At 36.4% G+C, this 20,415-nt stretch overlaps 1 protein-coding gene across 1 annotated transcript; it reads left to right on the top strand.

Annotated features, from left to right (window-relative positions):
- Positions 1–3,699: 3,699 nt before the first annotated feature.
- On the top strand, positions 3,700–20,193 carry LOC149790336 (acetylcholine receptor subunit beta-like). The gene is made up of 7 exons (XM_089973450.1): positions 3,700–3,823; positions 8,555–8,706; positions 11,986–12,030; positions 12,186–12,298; positions 13,798–14,036; positions 17,808–18,101; positions 19,689–20,193. The coding sequence occupies exons 1-7, from the start codon at positions 3,778–3,780 to the stop codon at positions 20,132–20,134; spliced, it is 1,335 nt and encodes a 444-aa protein (XP_089829576.1). The 5' UTR covers positions 3,700–3,777; the 3' UTR covers positions 20,135–20,193.
- The last annotated feature ends 222 nt before the right edge of the window (positions 20,194–20,415 follow it).

The following is a 20,415-nucleotide window of genomic DNA, read 5'->3' on the forward strand; positions in this document are numbered from 1 at the left end:
ACCACAATTTCAATTGACTCGTCGTCACCATACAGTTGGGATACAGAATTTGAGCGGCAACCATTAGTAGCATTTGAACCTGTCTCTATGGATTTCGTACGCACAATCGTGATGAAGAGTGCACCAAAGTCATGTGAACTTGATCCAATTCCAACATCACTGCTGCTTGAGTGCTTAGATCCAGTATTGCCTTCACTAACTGATGTTATTAATACCTCTCTCTCATCTGGGGAAATCCCATCATTTTTCAAAACTGCCATTGTAAAGCATCTGCTGAAGAAACCAACACTAGACCATAACGATTTAAAAAAACTACTACCCAGTTTCTAATCTCCCATTCATTTCAAAAATCTTAGAAAAGGTTGTTCTATCCCAGCTTGTATCTCATCTAAATTCAAACAGTCTTTTTAGCAATGTACAATCTGCATATCGCCCTTGCCACATTACTGAAACTACTCTTCTAAAAGTAGTTAATGACATTCTCTCTGCATTTGATAGTGGAAAGATTACAGTCCTCACCCTCCTTGATTTGTCTGCAGCATTTGACACAATATACCATGATATATTACTTCACCGTCTCCAGCATGTATTTGGCATTCATGATACAGCCTTACTGTGGTTCAAGTCCTACTTGGTCAACAGGACACAAATTGTATCTGCAAATGGAATACACTCCAACCCAGTTGATCTATGTTGTGGTGTTCCACAGGGGTCTGTTCTTGGACCTGTTCTCTTCATTCTGTACACTCAGTCGCTCTCAAGTGTCATAGATCATCATCCAGTGTCTCATCAATTGTACGCTGATGACACGCAAATATACAAAACTAGCCACCCAAATGAAGTTGATGCTACCATCCAAGGTGTAGAGAGGTGCATTTCTGATGTGAAATCATGGATGACTTGTAACAAGCTGCAGATGAATGATGATAAAACTGAGGCCATTCTGATCACAACACAAAGACTTTCTCATTCACATCCTTTACCTAAAACAATAAATATCAGCAACACCAACATTAAATTCACACAATCAGTACGAAACCTAGGTGTTACTCTGGACAATACTCTCACATTGCACCAACATGTCATGAACATATGTAAGGCTGCATATCTTGAGCTGAGACGCATCAGCTCAATTCGCAAATATCTTTCATTTGATGTCACTAAAACACTTGTGTGTTCATTAGTACTTTCAAGACTGGACTATTGTAACTCAATTCTGTCTGTTTCATCTCAATATCTACTCCAGAAACTTCAAAAAGTTCAAAACACAGCTGCTCGGATCATACTTAGAGTACCACGATCAGAGCACACCTTCCCGCTGCTGTGTACCCTACGCGGGCTATCCATTCGATCCAGAATCAAACACAAAATTTGTTCTCTGTGTTACATTTCACTGTCGGACACACCGGCAAGATACTTACGCTCCTCTTCTGACAATCTTATACTCATTATTCCAAGTATGAAAACAAAGTCATATCGACAGCGTTCTTTTGCATACCAGGGCCCAGCAACGTGGAATGAATTGGAAACTGAACTTAGACACAAAGACACAGTGATCACATTCAAGAGGGCTCTCAAAACTCACTTATTTCGACAGCAAGAACAAACTTAAAGACCTAATAATGTTTCCTACCTGAAATATTCTCAGCATGTTTTTTTTTTAATTTTTTTAATGTTTTTCTAATTTCATGTTGTTTGTTTTTGTAATAATATTATTGTGTTTCTTATCTTGTAGGTGTTGTCTAAAGTTGTAAAGCGCTTAGAGCTTCTAAAGATTAGGCTCTATACAAAGTCCTCATTATTATTATTATTATTATTATTATTATTATTATTATTATTATTATTATTATTTAACGGTTGATCATCTAGATAACCCTGGAATCTGAATAAATAAATAAATAAATAAATAAATAAATAGATTATTGAATATATAAATTAAAAAAAACTTTCAAAATATAAACCTTACATTGTTTGGAATGTAGTAAGCTTAATAGAATGACAAAAAGTACAAGTCAACTGCTAAATAACTTATTCACTTAAGTTTTGATTTCGTCCATCAGTTTTCAATCTTAATATCACGAATCATTTATCTGCCTTTAGAATAATGTTATTTACTACTTTGGTATTTGTGTTAGAGTCTGTTCTACGTTTAAATGAATCACGGACATTTCTGTAAATTAAGTTTGTAACCAACGATACTACCCCGTTTTGTCACTAAGCAACGTAGTAAACAAACGATACCCTTAGAACCAACAGTATGGTCTAATGTCATTCTTGTGTGTCATATGATCTAATTACACGGTTGAATGTCACGTGATCGGATTTCACTCTTGAATGGTCAGATGATCTGATTACACTGTTGAATGTTATATGGTCTGATTTCACTCTTGAATGTCATATGATCTAATTACACTGTTGAATGTCACGTGGTCTGTTTTCACTCTTGAATGGTCATATGGTTTTACGTGTGTGTGTGTGTGTGTGTGTGTGTGTGTGTGTGTTTATCTTGATTTTTAACGTAGCTTTAACAATTTTTCAATCATATCGCTACGATGTCTGCAGTGTGGCAGTTTATAGTGATGTTTAGCACTGGGTCATCATGCCGCAGATATGCAGCATGATGTCCCACCCAGTCACATTATCCTAACACCAGGCAGACCAGTCCTAGCACTAACGTCTTAATGCTGAGCGCCAAGCGAGGCAGCTGTTAGTACCATTTTTGTAAGTCTTTGGTATGACTCGGCCGGGGATCGAACCCACGATCTCCCGCATCCGAGGCGGAAGCTCTAACCACTAGGTCACCGGAGCGGTTCATATGGTTTTGCTGGGGAAAGACAGTCCTCTAACACTGTTGTGCATTCTTTCTTGCAAATGACTCATTTGGATGACATCAATATTGCACATTAAGCTATACTTGGGGGCTGAATTCAATCTGGGACATTTGTAATGAGCCTCGTGAACGGAGAATCCTCTTGTTTCGAATATATGATATGTGATTCAAACGACCTTTCCGATTGTCCCTCTAGAGATTGAGTACTCGAGCAGTCCTGTTTGCTCGAATCCGTGATCGTGATCATCTGATACAACAAAACAAAAAAATTCCGAGTTACTCACTTGAGATTGTTTTGATGGTTCATTCCTAATGTCTCCAGTTCTTTGATAATGTGATTCAAAAAACGTTTCGAATTGAATTTCCCGAGACCGGTTGTTTAAGACCTGAGATATTGTATCCGACATTCGAGAATGAACATTTATTTTCTAGGAAATACGATCAGGTATTTTAAACGACTTGTCTTACTGACTCGCTCGAGATCACAAACTGCAGCATCGACTATGAGCATTCGAGCTTCAAGCGAAATATTTTCACGTTATGGTCCAGGTGGCTTGTCATGTACTTCGATTAAGCGAAGCGTAGAACGTGACAGTAGGTACCGGAGAGTTCAGTGTGATGAGCAAAATGAATTGGAATTCTGGACATATGACATTAAAACTTCAACTGCAACGTTCTGTTTGGATCAGCTTTTGGCCGCTACGGCTCCTCATAATGTGATCTCATACATGTGATTTAAAAATAGATTTTGAATATATCTCTCGTATTGTGTTAATTTTAGTGAAACCGGGGCCTGATCGCGAAGCGTTTCCACGTTTTTGGCCCCGATGGCTTGCCATATTCTTTTAGTGCAATATCACAAGCGTCTGGCTGTGAGGATGAAATGCAGATGGCGGAGCAAGAATCACTAGATTAGACTTATAAAATCCTGAAACAGTAAATTAAAAATGAACGTATCAACTATTTATAGCGCCATCTCCTTTCTAGTGTTGGGTAAGTATATTTTCATACATAAGTTTGAATAGTTCTTTGAGATTATACGAAATCAAAGGCCTGGAACAACGGCAGCGCGAGGGAGGAGGGTAGGTGGGATGGAAGGAAGCAATTCCTTTCATTTGCCAGCCTTTATATTCCTTTTTTGTTTGTTTTTTGTTTGGGTTTTTTTTGCAGTTAAAATTTTCATAATATTTCGCCTTCACTTTAGTCTAACAGGGGCAATTCTTCACAACATCTATGTTAGGAGGGGCAGGAGGAGATTGATGACTGAAATAAAACTTGTTAATTGTAGCAAAGTAGGTACTCCATTAATGAACATTGCTTCCAGGATCCTAGAACCCTCTCGCCGTCAAAAAGAATGATAAAAGTGTACGTAAATTATTCAGTCGAAAACAAAATTTACAAATCTATGATTACACAGTGACTACTTTCTTCTTGTTATTCCTTTAGATATACTGGTATTTAAACCTGAGATGGTTACACAGAAAGTTGACAATAAAATAACTATACATTTTGCTTTTTTTTCCAAAAAGAAGTCTCGAAAGTTTTTGAATATACTGGCATTTAACGACGCTGTTACATTTACTCAGGTGTCTCTTTTATAAACACAGTCAATACATTCATTGTTACAAGTTTAGGTTATTTGTTTATATATCGTTGACACACACACACACAAACACACACACACACACACACACACACGTGTATGTGTGGTTGCGTTGTACCCTGTATGTTTGATATATATTACGAAACGTCTCAACTTTTCACTGGAAAGTAAAATAACTTGTCGAGTTTACATTTGAATTAATATTGTATACGAATGAGATGTGAAGGCTACAGTCAACATTCTATATATTTATTAATACCACGTACAAATATATTTACATTCCCTAAGCTAAGATTCACTACAAGAAACTTTGTATCTACAGAATAAGTTTGTGACAGACCATTTAATTTTCGATCGGGTTGGGTGGCAAGATTTTTCAAAAACAAAACTTCCGGCCCCAACAACCTTTCGGAAATGCTTTTACCCTGATTTGTAGAGAACAAAAAGCTAATTCTACTATTAACTTAGTTGAAAAATTATCTCAAGACAAAATAAACAAACTTTAAAGAAAATCCTAGCCACCCACATCCCATTACCGAAAATTAAATGGGCGGCCCCATTACTCTTGACAGTTTCGACGAATGTTTCCGCAACCTACGAGAGAGAGAGAGAGAGAGGCATGTATTTGTGACAAGTTGTTGATACATAAAACCCGAACACACGCACGCGCACACACGCACGTACGTTCACAAACATGTACCTCATAGTTTAAATGATCTTTTATGAGCCTTTCTTTCTTTCAAAATATATGCATAACAGTATGTGTGTTTAGGGGCCGACTATTTGATCATTTATGGGGGGGGGGGCATTAATTATCGTTCATGATTTTCTTTCCTACTAGAATTATTTTTTTCAGTTAGGCCTACCTTATGAATATCTCTTTAGATTTTCTTTGAATAGACTAAACTCTAATATTTCCTTGTTTCTTTAGACCAGAACAAGAATATGTATTTCAAAGTTCTTTCTACTAAGTATCCGAGCAAGAGTATAGTGCATTTCCCTCTTGAAAATTTAATAGACAGCAAAGGATTTATTTAGTGATTCCTTGATTTGTTTTTCTTTACTTTTCGTGTTCAAATAATGTTCTATAACGTCTTTGTCCATTTATCAAGTATATCTTATAAACCATTTTCAACACCACCGAGAAATGCAGTTTTCTACTAGTAAGTTGTGCTGACTCTGTGTTGGCTGACGAAAAGAAAAACAATGGACAGTATGATCTAGCTTCATTTGCAACTTTGTATCTTTGTACCAGTGACGCACTGCAGAAAAACTGGCATTGAGATTGTGCCATTGACAACTCAAATTCTTGAAGGTTACTTTATGTTATTTGAAGTTATGGGGTTTTCATCTGGATCAAATTCTTTTCCTCTCTCACTCCACAGATCTTCACCTATTTTTGACGATATTATCGTATTCGTGGCGTCCCAAACGTCTGGGCGGTTGTCTTATTCATGTTGTGGATCAGACCATATTTCGTTGAGCTTATTTTCGACAGTAAACTAACTTTTCATTCAGATATTAAATATTCGATACCATCTGTTCAAATATATCATATAAACCATTTTCAAATGTATCCACAGCCCCCCCCCCCCCAGATATGAGAACGTAACTTTCCAAAAGCTTTGGATTTAATACCAGTCGTAGACAACAAGAATTGGGGAGCAAATAGTCCTAGTTTCCTCAGACCCCTTCCACCCCATTTTGTATATTTTGACATTTATATCTGGGTGTCGAGTCAGTGCACATTGCTTATCGGACAGTTCGAATTCGTCACCACCGTCAGTTACTTAGATACGGTGGCTATAAATAAATAAATAAATAAATAAATAAACAAACAAAGAAACAAACAAAGAAACAAACAAATAAATAAATACAGTTTCATCATACAACAGACGTGAACTCAATATAGTCAGTCGCTGGTCAACTCAGACAAACCTATTTGCACAATTAGTTCTAAATTGTCAGTTGTTTTTTTTTTTTTAAGGCGGCCCGTTCTCGTTAGCATTGTCGCCCGCATATAGGGGCAAAGGGGAGATGGCACGGCCGTAGAGAGTGATCACGGGCCTTGGGGAAATAAACACCCATGCTTCTCCTAGTTCCTGTTGAAACCAAAAAATTATTTTATAAAAATAAAAAGTGTTGTTCGAGGGCCAGGGCCCCAAGGATATCTCCCCGGTTGTCCCACCCCCCCCCCCCCGGAAAAGGTAGGGACTTACTTTCATCTTTAAACATGGTTCGGCCTACATCCATATAACTTAATAGATAACCACTATATGCTCCACCCCCCACCCCCACCCCCACATCCCAAACTAATTCTGCGGGCGCCCGGCTCCTTAGTATAGGTATGATGCCTGATAAAAATTGTGCAATGCGTATATTTTATCAATACGGTGTATAGGGAGAGGGCCAAATAGAGCGATCACAGGACCTGGGGATAAGAAACACCCGGGTCTCTCCACCTTACAGGCCCCCGGGGTTATATCCACAGTTGCCCCCGCCCCCCCCCCCCATGAGTGATATGCATTTGTTAGCTGCATAGCAGTTCAGTAGCCTTTATATATCATTAGAAATAAAACAATACTAAGATAGTCACTTCTATACCAATCATATAACTGTTTCTATACCAATCATATAACTGTTTCTATACCAATAATATAACTGTATCTATACCAATCATATCACTGTTTCTATACCAATCATATCACTGTTTCTATACCAATCATATCACTGTATCTATACCAATCATATCACTGTTTCTATACCAATTATATAACTGTTTCTATACCAATCATATCACTGTTTCTATACCAATCATATCACTGTATCTATATCAATCATATCACTGTTTTTATACCAATCATATCACTGTTTCTATACCAATCATATCACTGTTTTTATACCAATTATGCCACTGTTTCAATACCAATCATATCACTGTATCTATACCAATCATATCACTGTTTCTATACCAATTATATAACTGTATCTAAACCAATGATATCACTGTTTCTATACCAATCATATCACTGTTTCAATACCAATCATATAACTGTATCTATACCAATTATATCACTGTTTCAATACCAATCATATCACTGTTTCAATACCAATCATATCACTGTTTTTATACCAATCATATCACTGTTTCTATACTAATTATACCACTGTTTCATTACCAATCATATCACTGTTTCTCAAATGACAACTACAGTAACAACAACACAACCATAATAATAACATAATCCGAAGATGATACCATCGTCATCATGACCATCAATAATAATAATAATAATAATAATAATAATAATGCCGCTTTGATCTTGGGTCAAGGCCGCATTCATATAAAATTCTCGTCAGGATTTTGATTAAGATTTTTTCATTCCTTTATATTCCTTAAACACCTTAATGGACATAATTCATACTTAGGTAAAAAGTCATTATGAGGCAAAGATAACTTATTTTTGGACTCAAGATCAGAATAGAAGAAAATCTGCTTTAAAGATTTTGTTAAAATTTTCATTGTTTGGATTTGCTAATAGTTTTTAAACTCTTTAATGGATTTGATCCATGTATGGGACGAATCATGTTGAAACCAAAGCAGTCTCTTTCTACATTTTGACCTTGAGGCCAAGGTATTACATTGTACTGCAATGCTTCTGTTGTGAGTTCAGTATGCAGGTTTTGGCTTTCTTGTGATTTCTTTTCTTTCATTTTGTGGTGGTGATGGGTAGGAGGGTGGGGTGTTCGTTATCTTTTATTAGTTTTCGTTAAACTTAATTTATTTTATTCATTACGTTTATGTTTGGAATTTCGGCACCGCTCCCGAGGAATGGCAATATTCATCACTAGTCGTACTAATAGATTTTATATTTAATAATTAAAAATATAACTAACACAAATGAAGTATGGTGTTATACTTACAACAAAAATATTTTTGTTTTCATTTTCTGAAACAAGAGGGAAGTAAATGACCGAAAATATAACACGTTTAACAGTCTGGATTTAAGGTTATTATTTTCGATTAACAACAATAAATTTTCAAGTTACCGAACTTTTGTCTTCTTCTTCTTCATATTATTATTATTATTATTATTATTATTATTATTATTATTATACAGCGACAAGTCTCGTGGCGGGAGATGAGCCGTACAGCACTAACTTGGAGATGAAGCTACGTCAGTATCTCTTTAACAGCTATGATACTTTACAACGACCCAGTAAGACTGTGGGTACGCACGTTACTCTCAATCTGCTAACAGTTAACAGCCTGGTAAGTACATAGTGCCTGTCCACCTAATACTTAGCTTTATCCACTGTAATATATCGTGTATGTGACATTCCCGACATCAAGATAAATTTCATTTCCCGTTACGACTGTTACCATCGTCTATCATAAACCGTATATGTTCTTTCATAACGGGTATTGTACTGTTTCCCCCCCCCCCCCCAGCTGGTATGCGTCTCTTTTCTTCTAGATGAGGATATCACTGTACAGGAGGTTTACTGTGTGATAACCCCGCCACATCCTGGGTTGAATCCTTCGAGTAATACGTTGTAAAGTCTTGACCCAGTCAATCGATGACGGGTGATTTTCTTCCGATACTTCGGATTTTTTTTTTTTCAAAGGCCAACTTTTCGCCACGACTTTAATAAGTACTTGCTACACACTGAAACTTTTTAAAAAATTTAAAAAAAAAAATGTCTTCTTTGTGAGGATGCTGATTACGAACAATCAAGCGAACAGAAAAAACTAACAAATAAATAAATAAATCTTCGTGGATTTGGTAACTGTGCCACAAACCATGGTTTTAATTTACTCAGTACAAAATGTTGTTGTTGTTGTGGGGTTTAACGCCATTTTTCAGCACACGATAGGCTATGTATGGCGGCCAGTATTAATGGTGGAGGATGAACCCGGGAAAACCTCGGGAAGAACCATCGACCCACGAGAAGCTACTGGCAAGCTTTCTCACATACCCACATTGTGTCGAGTCCGAGACTCGAACCCACGTAGACAGAGGTGAGATGGCAGTGATCCGTACCTGAGAGCGCTTTAGACCACTGGGCCACTCGGGGCCCCTCAGTACAAAATGTGATCGGCGTCGTATTTATAAGGCCATTTTAACATTCCGATCCAGGAACTGAAGATGGCACTTTATTATTTGTTTGTTTATCGGATCTGGCAACCTTTGTTTGTTTTTTATTACCCCAGACACATTTACGGTGGCAGTTTAAGGTGATGTCTAGCACTGGGTCATCATGCCGCAGACATATAGCATTATGTCCCACCCAGTCACATTATCCTGACACCAGGCCGACCAGTCCTAACACTAACCTCTTAATGCTGAGCGCCTAACGAGGCAGTACCAGTTTTATTATAAGTCTTTGGTATGACTGGACTGGGATTCGAGCCCGCGACCTCCCCGCATCAGATATGGATGCTCTAGAGAAAAAGGAAGAATTATTTAAGCAAGAGTACACGATATTGAATTCAGGTAGTTTAAGTCGACCTAATATTTTGTTTGCTGCTCTTGATGTTTTCGTTTTCTTTTTTTTTTTTCTTTTCTTTTGTATATGTTGTTGTTGCTTTCTGACTTGGTAGGTCAATTTTGTGACACTAACCGCATCATGGACATTCATGGACAAGGCGGGCAACTAAGACAATAATTATGATTAGCATTATTCTTTTAAAATCAATACTTGTCTCAGAATTGTCCTTAAGCTTTGATTCATCCTTTGAGATTTTGACTTTGGTTGTTTTATTGTTTTTTGCAATATTCTTTCTTCGAGGATCCACGGCGACTCAACCATTTCCAGTGCTTTAACTTTCCCCGGAAATTTTGGATGTTTGTCTCTTAACGTCTTTGCTAATCTCACATATCCCCTTAAATGTTCCTTTTTAGGATCGCGTCCAGCTTTTTCCAACTATAAACAAACTGACAAATAATGTTTTTTTGCCTGCATCATAGACAAATTGTTCCAGGTGGTGGGCAATACTATTATCTACTTCTGTTAACTACATCTTTACTTTATTTTTCAGTAGGTTGAAGACCGATCCCCACACAGGTTTCTGCAGATTTGTTTCTCTCTCATCTTTACTGTATATGTTCTTTTTATTTTGTGCGATTCGATGGCATTTAGAGACTTTCCTAAGTACTTGTACGCGGAATATCTCTTCCAGTCTTTCACTTTCAGTTCGCGATTTAAAGAGTTCACTTCATAACCTTTTAACCTCTTAACTAGTCTCCTGCCTGTTCCTAACAATGCCATCACTGATTCTCTTTGAGACTTGGTCAAAAATAGATTTTAGAGTAGCTTCAGTATTTCAGCTGCTTGTCAAGATATCCACTGGATGCCACTTATTCCAGATAGTGTGCCAGCTGATGGAGATTTTTCTTCATAGTCTCCGTTTTGTCGGCCTCCATGTCGCAAACACCCGCCATCCAAGAATAACCCCTTGCCTCAAACTGCCTCAAAGACCTTTGTCATGAGCGGATACCCAGCTCTATACAGAACGTCAATACGCATAGTCTCTGAACTCATCGCTACTCATTCTTTCTGTCCCCCTGATTCGGAAAAAGCTTTCTTCCTTGTCCTGGTTTGAAAAGATATCGCACAAAGAAAAACAAGATGGACGTATGCCTCTTGCACTCGATGTAAATTGGGCGTGACGTTTGTCACAGCATGAACGGCAGCATGTATCGTTGCATGCACTTACTTGCTCAAGAGAGAAAATGTTCAAAATGACAAAGTTAACTTACTTGGAAGTTTCCGATATTGGAACCTTAGATTTTGGGAGTCACTTATTATGTTAAATAGTTCACCGGAATTAGCCCTAAATAATACTAATAAAAACAAATCAATAATAGTTTATACCGCTGCTATATAATTTGGTTGCTTGTATGTTGCTCAACATTTGTTGATGCTGTTGTTTGCTGGAAATATTAGCCTAAAGAAAAACATGAGTTTATGAAATCCACATTGAAATTTATCACTGTAATATCACAATGACTTGATGGTAGCATTAGAGTTTCGTTTTTTTAGTTTTTTTTTCATATTCATTTGGGAATTATATGGACTAACAACGCTTGATAGCACTGTCTGAGATTCAAATCTTAGCCAATATCCAGAAAAAGAAAAGTATTAAAATATTGTATCCATAACAAAGAAAAGTTGAAATGTTTTCGATCATTATCGGGGAAACTAAACAAACACATTATTTATTGGACTATACTGTTGAATTCTATGTCGGCACGACTCTAAAAAATAACGATATCTGAGAACTAATTAGAAATTAATTGAGCAAATACGGCACGAGGGGAAAATGATAAACATCTTACAATTAGAAAAAAATAAAAGCTTTGTATACAAAACAAGGATAACTTCACGTGAATTAGACCACAGTCGAGAAACTGAACAACAAGTTTAGCTGCGCTACCTAAAATGAAAAATATTTTGAAAAATAAGTTTAGGTAAAATTGATGCGCCAGTATTAATTTGTGCTGAAACACGTTGATGTGGCCATTTTTTTTATTTCTTTCCTTTCCAGGATATTAAAGAAGAAAAACTCTCCATATCGGGATATATCTATATGGTAAGGGCTACTAATATTGAAATGTGTTAAAAACAATAATACATATGTATGTATGTATGTATGTATGTATGTATGTATGTATGTGTGTGTGTGTGTTTATGTGTGTGTATGTATGCATGCATGTATTCATTCATTCATTCATTCATTCATTCTAGCATTGGGAGGACTCCAGACTCTCATGGAATGGCAACACAACATATCAGAATATCCGTTTTTTATTCAGCAATGAAAACTACATGTGGAGGCCCGCCATCATTGTTGAAAATTCGTAAGTCAATCTTTCTCTCTCTCTCTCTCCTCCCCCCCCCCATATTTTAAGCTCGAAGTATTGTCTTGAATTCTTTTTTTTTTCTTCATGGGCAGGATAAAAAGCATCTTACCTTCATTTATCTTATACAAATTATCTACGGGTTGATCTTCGTAATAATAAATATATTTTGTTTTCATTATCCAACAAATAATATTAATATCGGTTCAGTTTTTCTTGTTTTCTTTCTTACACTATGGAATAATGCAAGGTAGCTCTCTTTCTCTCTCTCTCTCTCTCTCTCTTTATTGTTTAACCTGACTTTCTATTCAATCTGACTGAATTTATTTATCTTCCAAAGATAATATGCATATGTTTTATCTATATAGGTATTAATGTATGCGTGTTACCTGTATAGGTATTCAAGTATGCGTGTTACCTCTATAGGTATTAATGTATGTGTGTTACCTGTACAGGTAATAGTGTATGTGTGGTACCTATGTAATGTATGTGTCACCTGTATAGGTATTAATGTATGTGTTACATTATAGGTGTGTTAATGTAAGTGTGTTACTTGTATACGTATTAATGCATGTGTATTTCCAGTTTTGATATTAATCTATATGCATTACTTGCATAGGTATTAATGTACGTGAGCCGATTATATTTTTTATTAGAAAATACAATTTACTGGTATTTGTTAATATTTATATTTTCGTTCAGTTTGGCTGTAAGGGCATGCCTAAAACACTTAGAGACTGTAATTTGTAATACGAATTGCCATGTTCAGATGATTTGGAATTGTGAAAATGTTAGTTTGCGTCTTTCCCTCGTTAAATGTCGAGGTCAGCTCAGCATTTAAAAGGTTTAAATTTTAGTGAATTTCATAGAGTACATTTCGTAATTGCGTTTCAATACATGAATAACACTGGATCATGGCCAAATCAAAGTGTCCAGCTATACTGGCGAGAAGAGGTCAGATGATACGTTATAAACTTATAATATCGTCGTAACGTTTCATGAAAGGCAGCATGTGACAGTCTACCAGTTAGAACACAGTAAACAACGGTCATATAAACTTTTAGGAGATCAAATTTATGTTGATTTTTTTATTCAAAATACATCGAACGTCGAAGAACATAAATACGAAATGGCCAAGCCACAATAAAGACTATGATTTTAGAGGCAGTTTTTGAAAGGATTGACTCGATTTGCCAGCCGTATTATATCTGCATGTTACGGTCAATACCGACAAACAACTAGTATCATATCATATTAGAATAAAGATGTGGAGACAGACAGACAGACAATAACATTTGCAAGATGGCAACCATGTTAGCCCTGATGGATGTCGGATGGGCACAATTTTCATTTAAGACTAGCTAATTGTCAGAGAAAGTTGTTTTTGAAATGTCCATCTCGCTACGTCCCTGTGTCCTTGACCATTTCCATCTTGCTACGGCCCTATATCCTTGACCGTTAGAACTAGAAATGAATAGAGATATTATTTTTATTAACAGTGTCAGCGATATGTCGGTGATTAGTGACAAGAACACACTCATGCGGATCAACGGTAGCGGCTTTGTTGTATGGACTCCCGGTGGCATTTATGAGACCAATTGCGACTGTGACGTCACTTACTATCCCCTAGATACACAGACATGCAGTGTAGTCTTGAGCACATGGGCTTACACGTCTGACGAAATTTTGCTTCAGCTAAGTAGTCCGGCCGTTCAAACGTCCAAGTACTCTGAAAATGGTAATCTTAAAAAAATAATTAAATTTTTGTGGAGGACAGGGTTTGATGAAGGCCGATTTTGACTCTCAATCAGATTCCTAATAAATTCGTATAAAAAAGATGCCACACTCTATTCCCAAAATATGTTTTAGATCTTATCCAGGATCGCTTTTAATACAGAAAATATACTGTTAAAAAGCTGATGGATTTCTCCTCTGTCGTGGAAACTATTTTCGTAGATTTTATAATATTTTGGATAGCATGCCCAGATGGAGCTGACTGCCGAAAGGGATACACCTAAAATTATGTTTTCGCACATTGGATGCCTAATAGTCAATGATAGTATGTACAAATATGTATTTTTATTTTAAAACATTGTCTGAAGAATGTATATAGTTATATTACGTGCGGTTGACTACATCTGACACGTATTTTCGTTTTCATTTAAAAAGTTATGCTGATGTTTATTTTTAACAATAACTAAGCGTAACAAAACCTTGACTTGATTGCCACAGAATAACAATGTAGGTATTTCTTTACCATAAATAAACACATAAACACCGCACAGGTCTTTTGTGTAGTAACGCTAATCAAATGTTGCTAAAGCGTATCAAAGCCAAATTTTCATACCATCAGTGATCAAAGCGGTTTTGTATATGTATCGGTGGGGAAAAGCTTACATTATACTTTATTGTATTACCAATTCGTTAAAAGTATTCCTTACATTGATCAGTGATTGCAAAGTTTAGATACTTTTTATGATTTTATGAGAGAGAGAGAGAGAGAGAGAGAGTAAATTAGCTGTCAGACATACGGGAAGCGACGCACTTGTATTTCTGATCTTGATACATGCACTGTGAAGACGATGAGTGGACGGGTACTAGTTTCTTATTTCATGTGATATTCGGCTCCAGAATAAAGAGAAGGAAAATAAAACTAAAACAGAAGACAGTCTATTACAAGTGTATTTATTCTATTGTGCACACCACCCACCCCTTTTTCTTCCATTACGTCATCAACATCAATAGAGTCACTTACCCAATTAGAAGTCATCCGAAAATTTCATTGCCCTCAAATACTTAGAAATAATATTATTGCTCTGATATATAGAAGTAAAAAGAACCTGTGATATTGTTTACTCTGAAATAATGCAGCAATTATGGTTGACAATGCTGCCCGATACTGACGAGATTTCAGTTCGTAGGTGCGCACATTTGCACATTTACATACGCAACACACATGTACAAATCAAGTTGAAAAATAACAAATATAAAAAATACCTAAAAGGCATTCAAAATGCAGCAACTGAAAACTAGCAAGTAATTAAAAATATGATCTAAAACGACCGTCACAGCCTCATATTTCTACATTCACATACCTCCCGCCGTCCCCCGCCACTTTCTCTCTCTCTCTCTCTCTCTCTCTCTCTCTCTCTCTCTCTCTCTCTACGTAGATGCTCTTAGTAAAATATGAATGGAAAATTAAATATGCATACATGTTGCCCCACTTCATGTTTATCCATCGCTGTCCAATAATGTATAGAATGGAATACAGAACAACACATCCCCGTATAAACAGCTACAACAGATAAACCTAAAATTGATGCGCATAGGTCTCACACGACAATTGACCTTAGCCATTAATGTCTGTATAGCCATATGTAATTAGCAGTTGAAAGGAGACCTGCTAACAAATGTCTGAAATAATCTGTTCAAATTCAAGTTACATGAGACATTTGCTTCTCATTTGTTAATTAGTAACCCACGATTTCATTTTTCGGGAGGGGTGGAGGAGGATGAAGCGCGGTTGCTCAGTTGGTAGGACGTCCGAGTCGCGGGTGCGATACCTTCCCAAGTCACAGCCCATGCAGGCTGTTTCGGTGTTTCATTGGAAAAGGCACATAGTTTCACTTTCTTGGCAAGATAAAGCCATCAATGTCATTGTGTTTTAATACCCCCACCCAACCCTGCCAATTTTGACAATAATAATGTCTAAGCAACGAGTTGAAATTACAGTATTTTAAAGAATAAATACTTCGAGAGTTATTTTCAAACTCCTAATTCAAACTTCTGGGTAGATAACAGTTGAACTTATTCATCAGAAACATGTAACAAACGGGGAGAAAGACAGAAGTAAAGAAATGATGTTAACATAATGCGCATGAATCACAGAGTACAAAATAAATATAAAATAATATATAATATAGAAAAATAATAATAAGAAAAAAATGCTAAGCTACAAGAGTGCTCAAAGATATTCTGTCCGATACATTAGTACTGAAAACGAAACCATTTTAACCTTTACAGCATGGTCCTGCCTGCCGTTAATGTTAACAATTTACTACCAACATGTATAAACAACTAAAATGGCTTGAGGAGGTTCGTTAGGTAAGATATGCATCAAAAGCTTCGATTCTCTGCTTTTTGTTTTGCTTTTATTTAAAAATACAACATGTTTTATACACAGCGTTGCACGAAAAGTAAACAAATTGTACAATAATCCCTTTCTTAATTAAATATTTCTTTTAAAATATCTGCAAATAATATGATGTGTTAATATTTGACGGTAGATTACTGAGATCTTTCTTAATTCCAATCTACTTATGATAATTTAAAGCTATGTACTACAACAACTCTTAGTTTTGTAATGGATTCAGGAATGATTTCACGACTTTAGTGTATGGGTGTGATTCACATTAATATTCATTGTATGGTCCTGCTTGCCTGCGTGACAAATGCCAATATATTTGAAATCATAGAAGAGTAGAATATAAATCAAAAATACAAATTAATATGATCATGTGATCTAATAATACGTTCCATTTTAACAGACCATTTTATCCAAATATAGTATCATCGGCTGCCTCTTTTTTTTTTCCTATGAAAATAACTTCTAAGTGCACCTCTTCTATAATTAGCATATCTCATGCAAATACTTTGATTATGATTTGAGCATGAATGCCTCAAAATGCAAGTAGGAACTGAAAGATAATTAAAAAAATCAACCATACAAAAAGGAAATTACATTTGAACGTCAATTTTGCTTAAACAAGCATAAAATGGCATTTTGTTTTACTGTGAAGTGAAACCCTAAAAGTGTATTCCGACGAAAATGGTATACGATCTAAGTTACTCAGTTTGCCCTCATTTCTTCGTTAGTGATGAGCGCAAATGTGAACACATGTGAAATTTGAAACATGTTATATGGTTACAAAAACTGTCTTCTTTCCAAAAAATCAAACTTGTTCTCGAATGCGTCTTAGTTTTTGAGGACTTGAAAGAGGAAACTGAAAATAATTGAGTTGTTGATTGAACACAGGCCTATTTATAAAAGATTTAACTGTTTATTCCAACCTATTTCATTATATCATATGTACATATGTTGCAGTTTATATAACCATAACAAATACACTATGAAAGCTCTGTAATTTATCGCTAATTTAGGGTCCAAAATCGGTCTTTATGGAACCTTGTCTTTCAAATGTTAATATGGAGAGCTGTTATTGCAGTTTGTTTAACCCTCTCGGGCAATAGAGAAAAACAATGTAAAACAATATATAATGTTCAAAGAAAAAATATAGTTTTGATTTACATTTCATGATGATTACTAGCTTCGTATCTTCCCTTAGAAGAGAAGCAAAGTCTTATAAAGATTTTGGACTATTGACAAAATGCATGCTTGTCTGAAGAAAGTGTTTTGACTTACATCATATATCGTAACATAATGTGAAATATGTGTCAATTTATGTCGTAATGTGACTATAGTACTTTATTTCTTAATTTTCTTTAACAGGTGAATGGGAGCTTTTGTCCGTGTTTGGTCAAAATACTTCAACTACAAGAGAATCGAAGACCTTTTCCCGCCTCATGTTCACTCTGATTTTGAGACGGCGCCCTCTTTTTCACATCCTGAACACAATTTTACCAGTAGTCATCATGGCAACACTTATTGTTGCGGTTTTCAAGCTACCTCCAGAATCTGGAGAGAGAATAGGAATGTCTCTGACGGCTGTGTTGACATACGCTGTTTACCTTACACTTATATCCGATAATATTCCAAGAACGTCATTGTCCGCATGTATTCTTTGTAAGTATATTGAACATATTTAACCCTAACGTATATTAAAGTATTTTCTACAACATAAATTGTTCTAAGTCATCAAGAGTATCACAGGACCAAATAAGTCTGCAATGGGTTCATCATGCCAGATAAATAAGCCTGTGTTCATCAGACAAGATCAGACAAGTCCACAAAAAGGGCCCCTAAGGCGAGATAACTCCACAATGGGAAGACAAAGAGAACAGAAAAGCCACAAGGGTCTGATAAAATGCGAAATAAATCTGCTAAGCTCTCTTAAGACAAAACAAATATAAACAGTAAATGTCTTTACATTTCTGAAAAACCCAGGTAGGGGGCCGTCCATTTAGTACGTACACATGGAAGGGGGGATAACCCAAATACATACGCTTGCGTATGGGAGGGGGTCTACTGATAATGTGCGTACGCATAGGAAATGGGGGGGGGGGTGAAACCTGGATAATAATTTGTCTAATACGTAACCTGTTCAACTGGGTTCAGTCAGCGTTTGAATTTTAGAGGACACTAGACAAACTGATTCAAGTTACGCAGCCTATTTCTTTGATGCAGCCAGACATTCAACGTCGGTGGACAATCTGTTTTATTAAACACGTTAATGATATTAAGCCTTTATGGTTTCTGCGTGGTTTAAAAATAGGTCGCTCCAAAGAATTGGGGTGGGGGGGGTCAAGCTTACGTACGCAGGACGGGTGTGTGTAAAAAAGTACGCATGTGAACAGGGAGGGGGGAGTGGTCAAGCTTTGCCAGATTTTTGCTTACGTACTAAAATGGATGGCCCATGATCTAACAATGACCTCTTAAAGCCAAATAAGGAAGTCTGCGATGTTCCATGATGGCAAAAAAATTATACAAGGGATACACTCGGAAAAATAATTTTACAAGGAGATGAAGAGGCCAGGTGAATTTACAATTGAGACACATAAGGCCAAATCGTGTTCACAAGGGGCTCATAAAGACAAACAAGTCCGCAGTCAGTTAATGAGGCCATAAAAGTCCATGAGTGGCGTACAAAGGTGAAATATGTTTCATGAGACCAGGTAAGCCCACAAAGCGCTCACAAGAACATCTAAACCTACAAGTGGTCATAGAGAAAAAAAGTCTACATGGCATGGCAGAAATCACAATCAAATAGGCACAGTAGGTGGAGTGCACAGTGCTTTGGAACATAATATTAATTGTAATAAAATGTCTAAGGCCTACAAGGACCTTAATCCAGCATGCAGGCATATAAGGCCAAACTCAGCCCTAGTCCCCCCCCCCTAAATATTCCCTCATCAGCCTGTCCCGATTGTAAAAAGAAAATGAATTGTCTTGAGTTGAAACGTGATTATAAAGGTCAATCACGGAACGAGTCTTATCTAGCTACTTGCATCAACAACGTACCAATTTCCCGTTTGTGATTTAACTTTATTGGTAATGTTCAATGAATATGTTTAAATCACATCCATTAGTTTCATGAACCAAAATTTCATAAACAAATATAATATCATTTTCAGATAGTTCGAACTTGGATGGAACATTTGACTTTCATCTGATTCTAAAATTCTTATTTACCTTTTTAAATTTCTCTTACAGCAACCTATCTAGCCATAATTTTGTGTCTCAGCGCCCTCGCTGTCATACTGACTATAGTTGTCCTTGACCTATACTTTAACATCGAAGGAGACGATGTTCCCGCCTGGCTCAACCGGTTCACGCATCACGTGATGGTCAAGTTCTCGTGCTGGAAGGGTACCACGTGTTGTAATGGAAGAAATAGAGTTACGCCTAAAGACAAGAAGCAAGTGCCTTTATCAAGCAATACGGCCTTGAAGTTAAGTGATTCACAGGTTGCTAACGCAGAGCTGGAGAAAAAGAGGAATATGTCAATTGAAACAACGTCTGCTGATGAAAATACCATTTCGGAATATTCGTGGAAAGAAATTGCGCTGATAATGGACAAATGTTTTCTTTATATATTCATGTTTCTTGTATTTTTAGCGACGCTGATAACTTGTATTACTCTTGGATGTAATTACTGAATGCATTATTTCTATTTTGCCAAAGTTAACAGACAGAATACAATGAGTTTATACAATCATCAGTTTAATTGTTTTTAAATCTAATTTTGAATCCATTTTATATTTGCAGTAGAAAGCAATCATATGTTTCTATATTTATATGTCATTTTCGACTGAGTCATTTGAAGAAATTTTCTGATTTAGTTCGATGGTTAGATTTGGAAGTTGATGTTAAGCCAAGGTGCAAATACTTTGTTTCAGGTAAATGAGATGACTTCATCAAGAAAGCAACTAATCTAACC

This window comes from Sinohyriopsis cumingii, chromosome 10 (genome assembly GCF_028554795.1).
Source record: "Sinohyriopsis cumingii isolate HCF-2022 chromosome 10, ASM2855479v2, whole genome shotgun sequence".
NCBI classification, from domain to species: Eukaryota; Metazoa; Mollusca; class Bivalvia; order Unionida; family Unionidae; genus Sinohyriopsis; species Sinohyriopsis cumingii.